Source organism: Melanaphis sacchari, unplaced genomic scaffold (assembly GCF_002803265.2).
Source record: "Melanaphis sacchari strain LSU unplaced genomic scaffold, SCAv2.0 Contig40_pilon_pilon, whole genome shotgun sequence".
In the NCBI taxonomy this organism is placed as follows: Eukaryota; Metazoa; Arthropoda; class Insecta; order Hemiptera; family Aphididae; genus Melanaphis; species Melanaphis sacchari.
In genome coordinates, this window is record NW_020271264.1 from 691,966 (window position 1) to 711,702 (window position 19,737).

Consider the following 19,737-nt stretch of genomic DNA (forward strand, 5'->3'; position numbering starts at 1 on the left):
TTCAAACTAATTCATTATTTTAATTAAATACCTACTTGCATCAAATTCATGTCTTAAGAACTTAAAAACTATAATAATAATACAAAATATATAACGTCTAATGAAAAATAAATATTTATTGCTTCATTTAACAATATAGATACCAAGAAGTCATTTACCAAAATACCTATCAAAATAAATTATATTTAATAACTTATTTAAATTAATAAATACACAAAATACAATAGTTGTATACATTTCGATGTGTATAATTTTTACAATCTATTATTTATAATATAATTGAATTTATTTGAACAATGTGTAGAATAATTCAAATTGGTTAACTTTAGCAGCAAAAAGTTTATTAGCTTTTTGAAAATACAAATTAAGTAGATTGATTAATATTAATTTATTTAATAATTATTCGTCTATAATGCACTAATTTCTACATGAGTTAAAACCTAAATATTTTCGTTCTTATATACTTGTCAAATTAAACTCCAGTACATTTATAAAATATGAAAAATATTCAAGGAAGACTAAAAAAGAATAATAGTACGAATAAAAAAGATTAATATTTAATTCATTTTAATTGTACCTACTTATTTTGTTGTGTTACTCATTAAAATACTAGACAATACAAATAATAATATTATGTCTACATGAATAGGGTTTAATATAAATTGATAATATAACAATACTCCATGTATATTAAAATTAAAAGGAATTAATATTTATCATTTTAAACTTATTTATATAAAAATATATTTTTCTTTTAACACTTCTTATTTTTATTTGATTGAATGTTGATTGTAACATAAATAATCAATATTATTTAATTTGATAACTAACTAGCTAAATTTAAACGTTTAAATATTTTACAATTGTTATTACTGTAATCTAAAGAAATGATTAACATTTACCATAATTATTAATAAGCATGTTAAATTTCTATATGTATATTATAATATCTAAGTTACAATTTCGATACACTTATGCCTGGGTGTTCAAAATTATTTCTGGGACATGCACTCTATTAAAATAAAAAGTATACATTAGACGCAAGCTTCTTTCACGCAAAAACAAAATAAAGTTTGATTATTATGTATTAATTTACAGTTAACTAGCTAAAAACCCTGAGTACGCCCGGAAAAAAATTATTAACTATAAAATACGACGATTGATGTATTTCAGTTTAAGTGTAATGACTTCATGAAAAAATCAGTGAAGTCAATGTAAGTGCATTGTGCACCTTAGTCTATAAAAAAGAAACTTTTAATGTAAATAACATATAATTTAACATGGTTAAATGAGTAGTGCTAAAGAATTTTTTTCTAAAAAGTCACCATAAAACCCGGACAGATGGCGCCAGAGAGTATTCCTATTTCATTGCTTTATTTTCATGGACAGGAATTTGATTTATAAATTTATGTTTAAAATCTGCCAAGTAGTTTGGTCCATGAATAAAATAAAAAATACCCATTTTCATATTTTAATGATAGTTACTGTAAAAATGTTGGCTTAAATTTTTACAATTTTTTAATTTGTATGCAAAAACAGATATTGCTGGGTTAAAAAGTAGATGAGATCATTCCTCGCAAAGTCTTTCATCTGCCTGCGTTAACTCTATCAAAATCAGTAAAACTGTTATCTCGGATGTAAAATCGTTTTGAAATTTGATGACATCTAGGAAAAAACAAAGCTATCGGTAAATTATAGTTGTAATTTAAATAGGTATAAAATTATAAAAATTAATTTTGGGATATATTTTTAGTTAATAATGAATATAATTTGATAATTGAGGATACCTATAATATTTCATAATTAGAAATATAAACTATTATTGTATTATCATTACTTTTTAAGTTTAGAGTTGTCTGTATGACTATATCCTATTTATACACAATTACTAGTATCTAGTTGTAGTAGTTATAAAATTATTAACATGTGAAGTGATTATTTTATTGTCAAACGATGTATCAAGTTATCAACCTATAAATTTTATCCTTACCTACTATCTTACTTCACATTTTTTATAAATTGTTATAGCTGAATATTTAAATATAAAAAGAAATTAATTGATTTATTAAAAGAGATTATATTCTGTGTCTATGTTATTATAATATTACATAAATACAATATATTATAAATATAGTTAGGTATTATTCACAATGTATTATGTTATTAATAACTGATTATATTTATTTAAATCTATTATTAATAATTAATTTACACAGCGATTTTTAATTAACTAAATTTTTCATTGTTTTAACGTTTGTTTGTATTAGTTTAAAATAACGTTGTTGGTTATTGCATGTATTGAATAAAACCATGTTAAATTCATATATTTAATATAAAAACTTAATGTTACAGGATGCCGGATAAAGTGATTGTTTTGAACGAAGGACCACCATGGGGATTCCGAATGACTGGCGGAAAAAATACAGGATCACCATTAAAAATATCAAGGGTAATAACATTTTTTTTAAAAATTTTTTAGTCTGTATAGTACTCTATTTAATAATCTATTAACACCAAACCTTTCATTTTATATCGAACTTAAGCTATTATGGATTAATTTCAGTATCCATTTATTGGCTATTTAAGTTTACAAAGGTAAAGGTGTAGCCATATCGAAAAAAACATCATAGACTATAGTATAAAATACAAATAATAATTTATGATAAATTAAAAATTAAAAAAAATTTATTAAGATATAGTATATTGGTTAAAATATGACCAATTTTTTATGCAACATGCTATAAATATGTTTAGATCCAAGTATATTAATATTAATTGTACTTTTAAATAATTAGGTGTTATTAAAATATCGTATGGATTACTAAATATATAATAACTTGTAATAGAGTAAAAACATTATTGAATAAAATAGAACTATCACTTAATTGCATTTAAAATAAAAAGTGTATTGCTGTTAAAAAATAAGAGCATTGAATTATCTTTATATTTTAAAATTTTTGTTTATTATTGAATGCTATAATTTTTTTTTGTCATTTTAATTATGATACGTTATGTCTAATTTAAAAAAAAATTAATATATAGAATACCTTCTAAAAATAAAACAGAGCTAAAAATATTATGCATAATTAGTTGTTGAAATATAGGTTAACGTTTGAATATTTCTCTGTTCCATTTTTTTTTCAACAGTTTATACCCAAAAATTATACTTAATTTTTCATTTAAATTTATTTCCTGGGTGCTATAATGTATATTACCAAAACATTTTTGTACCAAGCACTTAAATATTTTGGTATACTTATAATGATATTATTGTTGGTTAACAGGCGAGTCTGATGCGAGAAATGTTTGTCTACAAATTTGAGATCAGTCGTGATATATTAGTATAATACATAATAATCAATCAAATACCTCCTAATCCGTCAAATCAAATTATTAATTATTATTATAGTAAACAAATTAGTAGGGTAGGTAGATTCACGTGATTAAAAAAAAAAAAACTCCTAACAACAATAGATAAATGATTTACGATAACAAACGTGATCCTAAACGCGACCACGATATGGTAACTTTGACTTAATATGTATTGTGAGCAATAGTCTCAGAATTGTAGCGAGTGTAACGTTTAATAGTTTAATATAAACATAACTGTTCTAATATAAACGGCTCTATAGTAAATATTTTTTTAGTCTACTTTAATTTGTTGCACTTAATTTAATATCTTCCTAAAAAATTTTAAAGGGGGGTTTTTAAATGCGTTTGGAGGATCAAACCCCTGTCTATTTTCACCTATGTTCGTATAAAGTGTTCACAGATATTTCCTCGACACTGATGTTCGTAGACTCCATAATAATATATACATTGGCTTTGTGCCAAGTTTTCATATAGTGTATTCGAGTGCGGTAAAACTACGAACGCCCGCGCGCGTTCAGGGATAGGTTAAGTCGTATATTATTATATAGAAAGAGCTTGTCGTACCTAGTATAAATAGCACACAGAAAAAATATTTCACTTGTGCGGTGCGCTGCCGCCGTAATCGACGTTGGAGTACTGACAAAACGAAAGATATTGTCGCAGAAAACCATCGCGTATTCTGCAGTCATGCGTGTACATAATAATATTATATTCCTATTGAAAAGATAACGTGCGACGTCATGAATTTTCGATGATAAACACGTGGCTCTTGGCCACTCGAGATTTTCAGTTATATTTTTTGCTCTTTCCTATCGCCGCCATCATCATCTTTGCCCTGATAAACTATTATTTGTTTTGTCAATAACTAATAAAAATTGTTTAACCTTGTAAGTTGTAATATTATAGTTATTCTCTACATACAGGCTTTTAGTATTTTGAAAAAAATAATTATTTTAATCGATTAGTTCCGAATTTCTTCCCGTCTTTCTAATTTTACGAAAATATCCTAAGAACTGTTTGTATTTACGAACAGGCATTTATAACAGTATTAATTCTATTAGCGTTACTGTTTTTTTTAAGCGATAATCACACGAAAAATAGCCAATAAATAAATTGTTTTAATATTGTGGACATTTAATAGAATACTTGAATGTAAATATGATTTAAAAAAAAATACATTATCAACATTTAACTGTTTTTAGTATGCCTAGTTATAACGTGTACATAATATTCCGAAACACTTGTAGCATTCTGATTATGCGTGTGCATTTTTTAGAGCAGTATTCTAATATTGCAAAGCTGATTTTTCTATGCAAAATAATATACAATTTATTATGTATAGTATATTACACTCAATAATAATAAACGTATCCTATTATGTAAATGGAGGAATGATAATTTAAGCTCAAGATGCTCATTAATTTTAAAAATATTTTTCTTTACATAATTTAATATCCTTAATAAAAACATTTCTGAAAAAATAAAATATTTTCGCTATTGTTATAGTTGCAATTTTTATGTTTTACTTTTTACTTTTTTGAACAGTAATACGTATTAATATATTTTTGATTTCACACTCCGTTATACCCAATTTAATATATTTAAAGGTTGCACATTAAAAATTAAGTAGAATTTACTGATTAAATAATTATTTTATTGAATATATTAAATATCAATTAATATTTAATAATATTTGTATAGGGTATTTCTGGACCGAGAGATCGCATGTAAGGCTAGTAGAAAGGCATATGCCTGATATTATTTTTCATGTTTAAAACTCAACCTCTTTTGAAGAGAATGATATGTTTTTATTGTTATGTTTACATAAATAAGTTTGATCTATAGCAGTTTTAAACCCGACGTTCTTTCTGAGACACCTATACCTATTTTTATAATTGATCTATATAATAATTAAATTAGGAAGTTGTTAACTTTTAAATTTATTAAAACTTCTTAAACTAATAAATGCTTTTCTAGCTAAAAACATGCAATATACTAATTTCAATACATTTTTTCGCATTCTCCGATTTTTAAATTATATTTACTTGTAATATAATTTAGTTTTTAATCAATTTCTACTAAATTTAAAGAAAAATCGTGATTTTTTTTTGTATTTTTTAATAAAATAAAAGAATACAAATTAAATTTGACTTTTTTTAACCAATAAATATTAATAAACATTTTGAATAGAATCATGCTAGTATTTTTAATATTTAATTTTAACATTAATCTATAATATTAAATTAATTTAAAAAAAATATTAGGTAGCCATCATTATATTTTTATGACTTTCAAGTTTTTACGAGGACATTTTTCAAAAATTTAGACTACATTTTCATTTCATTTTTGTAATTAATTAAAATTTTTTAGGTCAACTTCCAAGACCTATAATTATTATTACATTAATAATAGCTAGAAAAATTTTAACTGATAACTTTAATTTTCATCTGAATTACAATGTAAGTAAGTGTATAGAATGTAGCATTAGTCTATTTATTATGTTTCTCTGACACATTACATTATGGTAGTTGGTATATTAAGTTTAATTATATATATGAAGAAAATTATAATTTTGTATCAGATATCAAGGACATATTAATATGTGTCGTATTATTATTATCTTTGTGTGTATATTTATTAATTTTTATGCTATTATTGGCATCAGTCATCCCTAGAAATAAAATTGTTAGTTCCAAGTTTTAAATAATATAGAATTTTGTATAATTATTATAACAAGAATTAATATAATTGTATAAGATCAATGAATAATAATATTGTATTACCGAATTGAAATCGATAAAAAAGTAATTGTGCGTATTTGAAACCGTGATATAATTCTTGAAACCATGCAGTCAAGTCCTAGCTGTATTTTAATCGACCGTATAAATGTATAATACGATTATTATTATTTTTTATCAACCTTAAACAGCTATGATGAACTGGTTACATCAATATAATATATTAGTCGTGCGCATAATATACTGAATACAGGTACTGTTATATTTGTTGTTTATGAAAATGTATAGAAATACATTAATTTATGTCATTTAACTATGAATATTGTAAATACATTTTTTGTACAAATACTATATATAATGTGATTCACCAAGCATGTTCATCTTAATTTGTTTTCTTCGATAATTATTAAGTATATTTCAAGACCATATTTTCTAATTATTAAGATTTTTTATAGTGTTTATGGAATATTCAGTGAATATAAAAATTTCTGTTTTTCAAACAAAAACCAGGGGGAGGATTTTTTTACTGTAAATTATTTAACAGATAATATTTCTAGCAATTTGATGAACTTAATACAACTTTTGAAAGAGTAATTTCTCAGTTATTAACATATAATACGGACCTTAAAAATGGTTTTATAAAAATATTAATTAGATGTATAGTTTGATATTTATTATTTAGTATTTATTACATGGAACATTTTTACAAATTATTAATGTAAGTAGATTAATATTATTACTATAATCTTAAAATCCATAGCTCTCATAGCTTTCAAATCTTTCACCTTAATTTTTTTATCGTTATTACACAAAATTAAATAACTTAAAAAAATTTGATTTTGATAACATTTTTCAAAAAAAATTTTCTATTAAACAATTTACAATAGAAATTAAAGATTCTTAATTAAAAAACATGAGTTTTTATTTCCACAGGATACTTTTTTAAGTAGTATAAAAAATCCCAGTCATTTAAAAAGTACGATCTTAATTCATTTTTAAAAATTTCTAAAATATGATTTTGATCTGATCTAACTGTATTATTGAAAAAAGGGGAATATCCTAGTTGGTTTCTTGAATAATAAATATATTCGTATCAAAAATTTACAAAAAAATAATAATAAGTACCTAAGAAAATAATGATTATTAATGATTTAAGTATTTAAAATTCTTGTAATTTAATAAGAAATAATATAATATGTGTACTACAACTATGATAATTAAATAATAAATTCAATGGTATATTTACGCATCTATTGATAATATATTTTTCTAACTACATTTAAAGCGAAAGTTTTCGTATTTTAATATGCTAAAAATAAATTTGTACGAGAAAATTTTGTATGTCGCGTAAAATTGCAGAATAATATAGTTAGTTCATAAAATTCTGTTGTGTGTGCTCTAATATAAAAATTACATACGCAATTTGTTTTAAAATTTTTATTATTATAAGTTGTATTGTATGAGTGATATTTAATATTATTAAATCTATTAGTAATGTTATAAATTATAATTAAAACAACTAAAACCACCAAGAAAATATTATGCCTATAGAACTATAATTTAGAAATGTAAAAATAATAGAGTGAAAACCAAAATAAGTGTTTATTCTTTAATAATTTTTTAATTTTTAATTTTTTGCTGAATTTTCAATTAAATAATGAAATAATGATAAATTATTTAGTTAGTTTAGTAGGGAAATTTTTTAACAAAACGAGTTTAATTTGCAGATAATATGATGATCTTATAAGTTACTGAAGATTGAGGTATGAAAAAAATTATTAATGAATACTTATTTGAAATAATATTAAAATTTTAGTACCTACTCTATACTCATAGTCAAAAATAAAAAAAAAGCCAGAAAAATGACTTACACTGTGCATATCGATGAACTTATTAACTTCAAAAACGTAAGTTATAACATAAAATATTACGATGATTTTATTGTTTGTTGCATATTGTGGTGTGGGTTAGTATTATTGATACGAACAATTTCGTTAAGTTACACTTATTATGTCATAACTTATTACATACATGTTTATTTTATTTAGTTTACTGATCATTCATTACAGTTTTTTAAGAGCTTTTTAAAGATTTTTTTTTAATTGATTTAAATTTATTTAAATAAAATAGTTCACATCGTTATTTTATTAAACAATAAAAACAGTTCTGACGAATGGAGTTTATTAAATCAAGGATATTTTTACGGATTAATTTAAAGATTTACTATTTACATAGATTTAAAAAACTTACGTTTTATGTACAATCATAAATACATACATTTAATGATTACTATATAAAGTTCAAAATAACTAAAAAGTAAAAATTACAGTTAATGTGAATATAAAATTGTTTACTTTAATTATAAGTCTCTATAATTATAACAGTGGTTTAATATTAAAGTATCGCTGAATATCCTGCAGCACTGCATGAGTGCATGACTACGAGTATATTATGTATCTACGGCTTTCACTACGATATCGGTCGACAAAGGATTGTTTAGGCACACACGTAGTTTTTATAATATCGTCCATTACATACTAATCGAGTGCAGGGCTGCAGTACTAACGTACTGCACGTGTGCAATACGGTAAATTAAAATTATGCTTATTCTATGTTATTATGTAAATAATAATGATATATTAGATATTATTGGTATGTACCTTATACAACGTCCCACATATTATACATGAGTTTCGATCACACCTCTTGCGATAGTTAATAATTATTTGCATTGAAAAAGAAACGGAAAACAATTCCCAGTAATGTCTTCGCCTATGCCCCGCGGATAGTATACCTAATACTGGTCGCAGTCTAGTCCCTCTACACTTAATACATGATTATATTATATTATTATTATTATTATTATTATTATTATTATATGGTGTTCAAGGCCTGCCGGTCGCATTCCATTACGGTTCATTTGCCCAAATATTCCATTCTTATACCACCGCCGCGGTCATTATTACATACCACGGCTAAGATGCTGCAACCACTGCTATCAATGGTTTTTTTCTCATTCTTCCTTCCTTCCTATTACTTTTGCCTTTTATGCTCGACCCACCGTAGATGATAATAAGAATATTGTGTCCGACGCAAAATATTTATTATATAAACATCATCAGTATTTCTTCACGATTAACGCCGTACATACCTACGACGCAACTGTTGTGTTTTTTTACTTTTCCAATTTTACTCGTTTATTATAATAATAATATTGTCATCATAATATACCTATAAAATCGATTGGAGCCTATTCTTTTTATAATTTTTTTAGTTTTTCTTCGTCCCGTTAGATAAATACTTTCATCATTATTGTATCGCGTTTCGATATAATTTAATATATTTTTATATAGTGATATGATTGCGTATACATAATATTTATATATTTTTGATTATTATTATATTATATCGTTCTATCTGCGTTTTCAGTCGTATTTTAAATGCTTGTCGAAACGGTATCCGATGCACACGTGCATTTCCATTATTCGGCTAGAAGGTTCAGAGACGTATTGTTGGCTAACATTTTAGCGACTCAAAATAAAAATAAGGTACCATTATTCTTACATAGTTTTATATAGATGCACTAATTAAAACATTAGCGGAGTCACCAATATCAAAATCATAAAAACGGTTTGATTATTCTTTGCCAATCTCAAAATTAATTTTATGGCAAAAAACAAATCGTAGAAACTCTTGTTAAATAATATTAAGTACCTAAGAGTTTATTAAAAATGAGGTAAGTACTATAACTTGTTTAAAAAAAAATAATATGCTCATGAATCCTAATTAATGAAAATAATATTATTACAAAATGTTGACAATATTTTAACAATCAACATATTATATAATTGAAAAAACGAGAAATAAATATTTTTACCTTACAAATGATTAGGTTAGGTTAGATTGAACTGCATTCTTTCTATATTTAATGAGACTTAATAATTATTTTGTTGGTATATCTGAGAAGAAATAATACCTTCATCCCTTAAAAAAATTCAGGAGGGATGAGAGCCCTCCATAATTATGCTAATATTTATGAATATTTTCTATACATGTTACTTAATACGTGTAATGGATAATATTAATGATTGGTATGTTGTTTATTAGTATTATGCTTTAGGATACATGGGTATGTAAATTAGTAATAGTCTACGTCAGCTAAGATTCCAAACTTAGTAGTAGTCCATGAATTTTCTTGTATAAACACTTTTGAACACTAATGATTTTATATAAATAAACATAGTTACATATTATAGTTATTAAAAATAGAAAATAAAATTGTATACTATTGATTCTTTAAAATAACTTCACTGATCAAAATTTATTATATTTTTTTATCTTCTCGAAACGATCATAATTCATTGTCAGCAAATGCTTGTAGATTTAAAGTATTAATTAAACTTCAATTTTACCAGCGTTTAAATAATGAAAAATTTGCTGTAAGAATATGCTAAGATATTGAATATTTGAAATTTGTTGTGAAAAAAGAAAACTATCTGTAACATATGTTTGTTCAACGTACAATACTTGCAGCGCATAAAAATTTTAATTTGGCTAAAATGTATTATTGTTTAATTTTCATCTTAAAAAATTATATTACATATATATATTATATATAATAAATATTATTATTTTAATAAATTATCTTAAAGGTAAACAAAATGTTAGGTTAATAACTAATAATACATTGTAATAAATTGGTACAATATAACTATAAATAAAAAAATCTTAAATGTAAAAATATGAACTTAACAATATTTAAAGATTCTTCTAATTTCGACACTAACTGTTTAAACTAAAATATATTATTTTATTGTAATTTAATATATTATTATTTATTACATATTATTGTACATATTTAGTACGTATAACTATTTGAGGGTAGTTTAGAATTGTTTTTGTAAAATCATAGAAAGGCATAAATTATTTTTTACATATTTGTAACTAAAATGAAAAAAAGTAAGTTGATATAGTTAGTAGTTGATACTTTTGCTGTACTCTGTATACATATGCCACACTAACATTTAAATACTTTAAATACACTACACGGTGTTTGTTATGTTTTAATGAATGGAAAAAAAGCTATAAAGTGATAGTTGTTTAAACGAGTAATTAGTTATAATAACGAGTTTAAATTTGCTAAACTTATTATTTAAATTATTACATGTAATTATTAAAAAAACATTCATTCTGGTGATACTATAATACAAAAATTTTATAATACAATATAAAATTCAAGTCCATAAAAAAAATAATTTTGTATAAGTTTATTTTGAATTTAAAAATGTATTGATTCAATAATTTTTTAAGATTGTAGAAATTGGGGCGTTTCCGAGGATCTGTCAAATATCACAACATTATGACATTATCCAATTATTACATGATAGTCTTTACCATAGTCACATGCTTTCAGTTCCGTTCCGTCTTCTACTACAGTTATAAAAAAATGATCATATTATTCGTATTTAGAATTAACTGTATTTTTTCTCATTGTTGTATGATTGAATAACGTTAGTAAATTGAATAACAGCTTACTATTGTGTGTTTGTTGAAGACAGAATATACATATACGATGCTCAAATTTCGAAATAAAAAGGAACAAGTTAAATAATCGTTTCGTAACTTGAATTTTTAATTATGTATTTTCAAATAATAAATTCCAAAAAAAAAATAAAAATATTATACTCAATATTTTTTTTACTCGTGTCTGAATAACTCATATGGTACATAATCATAACATTTACATTAATATACGACAGACTTAATATTGAAATTTAAATAATTTATACTAGATTTTTATAATTTATTGGCCTTATTAGCCATTTCAAGATTAGTTAATATTAATGTAAATATAATCTGTAAGAACAACTAATATAAAATATAATTTAAATGTAAACACGATGTTTAGTATACAACATGTATATTATTTTAATTATACTACATTATGTAAATTGTATGAATTCAAAGATAATATAGTGCAATTATCAATTTGTAATTATTTAATTTTGTACACAAAATAAAAGGTATGGTTAATAGCTTTAATTATTATTTTACAGGTCAACAGTGCAGGGAAAGCAGCAAAATCTGGTGTACGAGAAGGGTTTTTAATTGAATCAATAAATTCAGCGTCTGTTGATCACCTTACATCTAATGAAGCACAAGCATTAATTAGAAATTCCGGAGATACGTTAACTATAGGTGTTTATCGGTAAGTATAATATATAATTGATTAAAGTAATTTTAGCTTGTAGTTTAATCTATAAACTACCATCAAAATGCGAAATACTTAGTTATAAAAAGGTTTCGAAGATATTCTTTTAAGATTGTATCCTTATTTGGATATAAGTAACACCATCATTCTTCTTGGAACTGGTAAATGCTCAGGGAGCAAAGAATGTATATTTTACAAATTATTTATTTTTTTTAGTAACACGTCAAAAAACTTTGATTATTTTTATCTATAGAAATATGTTTAGATCAACAAAATTTTGTTGGTAGTTTAATTTTCTGGTGGCCATTTAAACAGGCGTAGGATCTCTATTTATCACTATGGATAGTTAACCAGTTTCTACTTTTGCTTGATGTTTGAATAATAGTTACAAAGCTATTCTATCGTATTTATTGTCTATGAAATATTATTTTTTCATCATACGATAGTATAGAATGTATCATCCTCTCAATATTGTCAAAATATCAAAGGTTCTTATGTTCTTTCCATCATTCCTTACTTTTTGATAATTTTCTTATAACCTTATTTTATTAAAATTCTTATAACAAGTGCTGTAATGTACAAATTTTGTTATTAAATTAAAAATTTAAGTGAAATTACTTTTAATTATTAAGTTCTAAAGCATACCAACTTAAAAAGCTATAGGATATAAAAAATAAATATAAAATACATTTTTATCAGACAAATATATATTGAAATTATAATAACAAAATAAAATATTTCTAACTAAATATAAATTATATTTTCCCATCAAATTATTATTATTTGTTAAAAATAGTTTTGAAAGTTTTAATTTTGATTTACTATTTTATATATGAGATAATTTGTTTTAGAATTGTTGACATAATAATATACAAACAAAACATTTTGCGCCTGAAAAATACAATAATACAATACATCTTACTTATAAACATAGTTTTCGTAATAATGTGCATGGAAGATGTAACCACTTTTATACTACTAAAAAACAAATTGTATTAAATGTTTTTATTTTTTTTTCAAAAAAATAAAGTTTTTAATTATTATCTTATATATAAAAAAGAAATTCCCAGTTTTTCTCTTTTTTAAACATGGTTTATTATCTTATAAAATAACTCGCCTTTATCATGGTTAAATGGTTTGATAAATATAAATATATTGTTTGAATTTAAAAAATAGATTTTAACTACCTACTTATTAATGTACATTTAATTTTTTTTTTTTTTAATTGTTGTTTTAAAGTCTTATTTTTTAAGAATTGATTTTAAACATTCATAGCAGCGTGAATGTTAAATATTAGAAAAAATAATGGAAATAAATAACTAGTACGAGTATTTAGACTTTCAAGTAAAAATCATTCATAACGTTTATTTTAATCAAATTGTTTATTATGTAATATGTCAATAGCTAAATTATTTTGCAACAATAATACTTTATACAGGTTAAATTAAAAAAAAAAAATTATTTTGGGTGTTGACCAAGTATACTTATATATGTTCTGGACTGTTAACCCCACGCCCATCCTGTACATTATAATAAAACCACTATAATCATGATAAATCTCGATGCTTTGGTAAGACACACCTTTTTGACGTTACACATGATACTCAATTTTCAAATCCACTGAAATTTACATATTATTAATAGGTAAAAAAAATTTAAATATTTATTACTCTTATTGAGTACCTATATATCGACTATTGTTTTTTTTAATATTATCAAACGGCATGTACAAAATAAGAATATTTTGGGATTTTGCAATTATATAGTAAATTATAATTAATTACACATATTTTATTGAAGCATTTTAAAATTGTTTAAGTACTTAATGAACTGATTTCATGATAATCTAAAAAAAAATTATTCAAATAATTATTAGCTTTAATACAGGTGCTGATTCATTGTTATCTTTAGGTACATATGATATTGTTATGTATGCATTTTTAATACAATATTCCCTAATTAATTTATAAGTTTTATATATTCTAATAATAACATTAATATAATAATTTATATTTGACTATTTTTAAATTGATATGACTAATTAATTCTCACCCGTATACTTGTAACTTGTATAATGTATACAATATACATACTATATTATCTTTGTAGTATATTATGTATTTTTTACGGGTATAGATATTTAAAAATAACCCGTTAATTAAACAAAATTTTTCAAATGGGGGTTTTCAAATTAAATTTATGAGCAAGTGGAGGCAAAATAATAAATAAAAATCTCAACTTGTCATATACATGTTATGTAATAGATATAACTGAGGTATTTAATGAAATACAAATAAACATTCATTATGTAATTACGCAAAGAGTATGCATATCATATATTATATAAGCACATTAAAAATAAATACATTTATACCTTAAGGTTCTTCTTTTGGCTTTAACAGTACTGTATGACTATTACACACATGACACCGTAGAAGCATGGTAAAAGTACTTTTAGCCTATTAATATTTTTATTTTTTGTACCTGCTATTTTTTAATACTAAATGTTAGTCGGATTAGTCACCCCGGTAGAGAACATTATTGATTAGACATGCCACTGATTTTTAGGGTGTGCTTCATGTTTACGTACTTTTTGACACGTCATAATACAAATATATATAAATCAAAATAAAATCATGATTTATTTTTAAATAATATAAATTATTTTCTTATTTTAGATTTTTAATACAATAAAACAACTTGATATAATTTTTAAAGAATGAATCAAAAATATTGATTATACTATTTATAGACAAAAGCAGAAATTGCTGAATTTTTTATTGGGTTAAAGAAAAATGTTGAAATAAATACATGGAAGTAATGCGATGGTCATAACTTCTCAGAGTGGGGGATTATCTCCCCATATTTATGAAAATATTTATTATTTGTCCCAATGATTACACATATTGATGAGATTAATATTATTTGTTACCATAAAAATATTTTACTAGGAATTATAATAATTATTTAAATGATAAATAACTGGAGCATGTTAGCACACAGTAAAAAACCGGATAAATAAATATTAAATTTAAATATATTATAGGACTGAAAAAAAAGTATATTTATAGAAACTTTTTTTATTTTTACATCTTGTTTTGTTTTTCAGTTATAGATTATTTCATTTAATTTTGCAGTCAACTTTATGCTTAACATTTTAAATTAATTATTATCCACGTCATGGTAATAACAGTTATATTATTGTTATTTATTAATTTAAATTTAAATTAGGTTAGTAGCTAAATATATTTTATTAATCTGAAGAATATTTTTTACTATTAAAAATACGATTTTTATTTAGATAAAGTTTAAAAAACAATTTTTTTCCATACCTAATAGGAATAAATAAAAATATTTCAATAAATTGGTCTTAATATATTATAATTTATAAATATACACAAGGCAGTATAGCATGTACCTCGTTAAAATCCGATTGGAAACGAGGATATACGGTGCAGTGATTACTTTTTTATACACATCACTATATAGGCTTTTTTTGTATAAAATATCATTATTCTTTATCGTATTAAAATAATAAACATATGCGTGTTAAAATTTAAAAAAAAGCCCATGACATAATTTAAATCTATTCGACATTGAATAATATATTGCACAAATTATGTTTTAGTATAATATAATATATTTTATTGTTATATTCTATAAACTATAGAATATAAAGTATTTTATTATATAGGAAATAGCAACGTCACCTATACTAAAAATAATGTTTTTCTTTAGTTGTTTATCAATTTTAATTACAATTCTTTAGGTAGCTGATGATAGTATACATGTTAAACGTTATCATAAAAATGTAATAATAATTTCTATTTTTTACAGGCAATCAAAGTCCAATATTGAAAAGAACAAACAAAGACATGAAGCTGGTAATATTTTTTCTCAATTTATTATCATTTGCAATTTAACACGCCAAACTAAAACCTTACTAATTGATTTCTCTCTAAAACTAAAAAAAACTATTCCCTTTCATATAGTTTCACTTAATTATACGTGATCTCGTTCTATTTAGTTCACATATTTTTTTACAAACTTTTAAAAATAGAAATAGAAAACTTTACCTACTTCATCACATTTTTTTATTACTATAAATACATTTAAATTAAAAATAAATCATTGGAAATTATGACGTATCTTGGAATATATTCATTAGTTTTTAAATTATTATTTATTAATTGAGAATAATATGTAAAATTGAATAAACTATTAAATAGTGTATATTATTATATTTGATTTATTCAAGTCATAATTACGTACAAAATAAATTAAGTACTAAAATAATGAATGTTATTTAAAATTCTTAGAATGAAAAATTTCTAACAACAGATATATTTATTTTGAAATTATAATATTAATCTCTTTTTTGATTTGAAAAATTGTATCAAATTATACAACTCAATAAGTATTATACCAATGATTCAGTACAACTTCTATGAAATTTTATCATCCAATTTAATTATGTTAAAATACATATTTTTCAGTTATGAATATATTTTATATTCTTTAATATTTTCTTCTTTAATGGTAATAATATATCATAATATAAAATATATTATATTTTTTTGTTTGCTGGCCCATATGTATACAAATGTAGGCCATAAACGTGTCTTTAAAGTATTCGGCACTTGAGAAAAAAATCAGCCTTATCTAATATGAGTGTGGCCGATTTTTCGACAAGTCTTTTAGTATGTTATCGACGGTCCAGTCGACCGTAACAGCACCCCACCGGAGTATTATTTCTCAAGCACCATCATGCGCCTTCAGATAATCTTTACCGATGAAAGTGAACAGTTTATTTTAGTGTTTTGCATTCTTTGATAATATTCGTTAATATGCGATTTACATTTAGATATTGGTGTATTGATCATTTTTATTTTCTGTGTCCCAAAAATTTAAATAACACTACAATGCCTGAGTATAAAAGTACAAAGTCGAGGTTAAAAGACAAATACCATAGGCCTAATAAGCTAAGAGGAAAAATAGGTAAGAAATATATATTAAATGCAACCAAAAAAAAAAAATTAAAAAAAATACTCTTTACATTTATAGTTAACCTCAAAATCGTTTAAATTTTTATTAAATTTACTATTTAAAAGTATTTTACTTAGTGGTCGAATTAAATATTCCCAACAGTTCATATTTAATGTTAATAAATGTATACATTTTTATCATTTTTTAATTTTAAATATTATTTATTTTGTTTAAATAATATATTTACACAACTAAAAATATTTTACTAGAGACTTATTATAAAATTTTTACTCTGAATATGTATTAAAAAAAATATTATTTTATATAGTTGGATATTTTTGTCTTTTTAATCAATAAATCAGTATATTGAAATATATATAAAAATAATAAATTTAAAAAAATAAAGTTTAAAATCTTGTTAATAATATAGTTTTAAATTATAACAAATTCCAATTTATAATAATCAATATATCAATGTCTATTAATTGAATTATTGTAAAAGAGCTTATAAAAATACAAAATACAAGTATATGTATGATTAAGTGCTTAAAAAATTTCTAGATTTAATAGTGAAACAATTAACTATTGTAATCTGTATAAATAATCATATTTATTTTTAAAATGAAATAAATTGTGTTTATGTTATAATATTAAAATTAAAAATTAGGATGTAAATTTAATTTGAAAATAATTATAAATAAGAGTAAATAATTACATTTTAAGATTTTAGAAGAAATAAAAAAATTACTTTTTGATAAAGTTTGTTGTACCTCAATGATAAGTAGTTTTTTGTTAAAAAAATTGAAAGTTTTTTTTTTTTTGTTTTAGTAATATAAGATGTATAATTTGTACTATATATTAGCTTTGTAGAATATAAATGGAGTATAGGCTCTTTTAGTTCATATTCTTACTATTTGTAAATTTTAAAAATCCCATTAATTTCTGATAAGTTTACCTAAGACCTTCATCAAATCAAATTAAAATTTTATTTATACTTCTAATTAAAGAATTTAAATTATTATTATTTATCCGTGAGCTTAGCTTTACAAAAATAGGCCTTGCACGTCACTCCACCCACAGGAACTACACCCATCCTGTCCATAATTGGACGATTAGTCTCAATAGTAAATAATATACAAGTTCTAAATATAAAATATGTAAGCAAGACAAGTAATAATGTGATATGTTTTTATTATTTAACTATCTTTTAGATTATTAAACTTAAATAACAAAGCTATTTGTTTTTAATTTTTTAATTACTTAATAACTATTTGCTAAAAAAAATTTTTATATATATATATATATTTATACAATAAACAATAAAATAATAATAATCATTAAAAATATATAGGATGCTATAATTTGTAATCTAATCATAAAACGATCTAAGGTGTCACTCGACCATTGAACGATTTGACAGACTGGAGGTAGTTAGATACTTAACTTAGTACTTAAATCACTTTAATATTTGTTTTTATACAAATTAAACAAGAATTTATGACCATATAATAGTCGTATAATAATTAGGTCTTGTATATAATTATAAAAACTTAATTTCTTTTATAAAACAATTTTTTAATATATTTCATAGTTTACCTATTAAACCTTAGCAAACACTTCATTGTATTAATAACATACAGCTATAATAATGGGATATTTGATTCTTTTAGATATACATTATACATATACATTAGGTATACATATATTAACCACCCCATATGTGCAGTTCCGTTGACCTGTGTCTATTCGTCTGTCATCCTTTTCATTGTGCGCATGTGTTACTAACAAAAACACGCGTACATAAATTAATGACTATTGTACGTGTGTGCGTTTGTAAATAATGAGTCTGTGTGTGTTAACCCATCTCCGGTTTTTGATGCTATATGTTACTTCCTCTATTCGGCGGGTGTGCCCTATCCAATCTGTGCTCACATAGCGGATCTACCACAGTCAGTCGATGATGCTGAACACTATTGAACAAACATACTTCACTAACCGCTTAATAAAGTCCAATATTGTATGTTAGATAAATTACGAATATTTTTTAAAATTTTGTTGTTTTTATATTAATATATCTACATAAAATAAATTCCGGACTATTATTGTTACAGAATCTAAAGCAGGTGTGGAAAAAAGTGAAAAACCAAAACCGGTCGAAACAGAAACACCGAACAAAAAAAGTGAGTAAAAACAAATTTTATAATATGTTATTTAGTCAAATATTAGTTAAATACTAACACAATACCTATTAGGATTGAATGTGAGTAACTTCAATAGTGGAAGTATATTTTTAATTTTATTCAAATGTACCTAGTTAAATATTTTTTAAAACTACACTATTAACATAATTTTGTTTCGATTTTATTTTAAACGTAGTTATATAGTTAATAATAAAATAACTTATTAGTAACAAATTTAAAGTTAATCTCG

The 19,737-nt window shown here is 23.1% G+C and overlaps 1 protein-coding gene across 1 annotated transcript in view; it reads left to right on the forward strand.

Moving 5' to 3' along the window:
- Positions 1 to 19,737, forward strand: part of LOC112597317 — a 50,524-nt gene that overhangs the window by 3,318 nt on the left and 27,469 nt on the right. The window contains exons 2-5 of the mRNA XM_025343305.1: positions 2,353 to 2,449; positions 12,167 to 12,318; positions 16,159 to 16,205; positions 19,419 to 19,487. Of these exons, the coding sequence (XP_025199090.1) occupies positions 2,354 to 2,449; positions 12,167 to 12,318; positions 16,159 to 16,205; positions 19,419 to 19,487 (364 nt within the window). The 5' untranslated portion in view covers position 2,353. The remainder of the gene's footprint in view (positions 1 to 2,352; positions 2,450 to 12,166; positions 12,319 to 16,158; positions 16,206 to 19,418; positions 19,488 to 19,737) is intronic.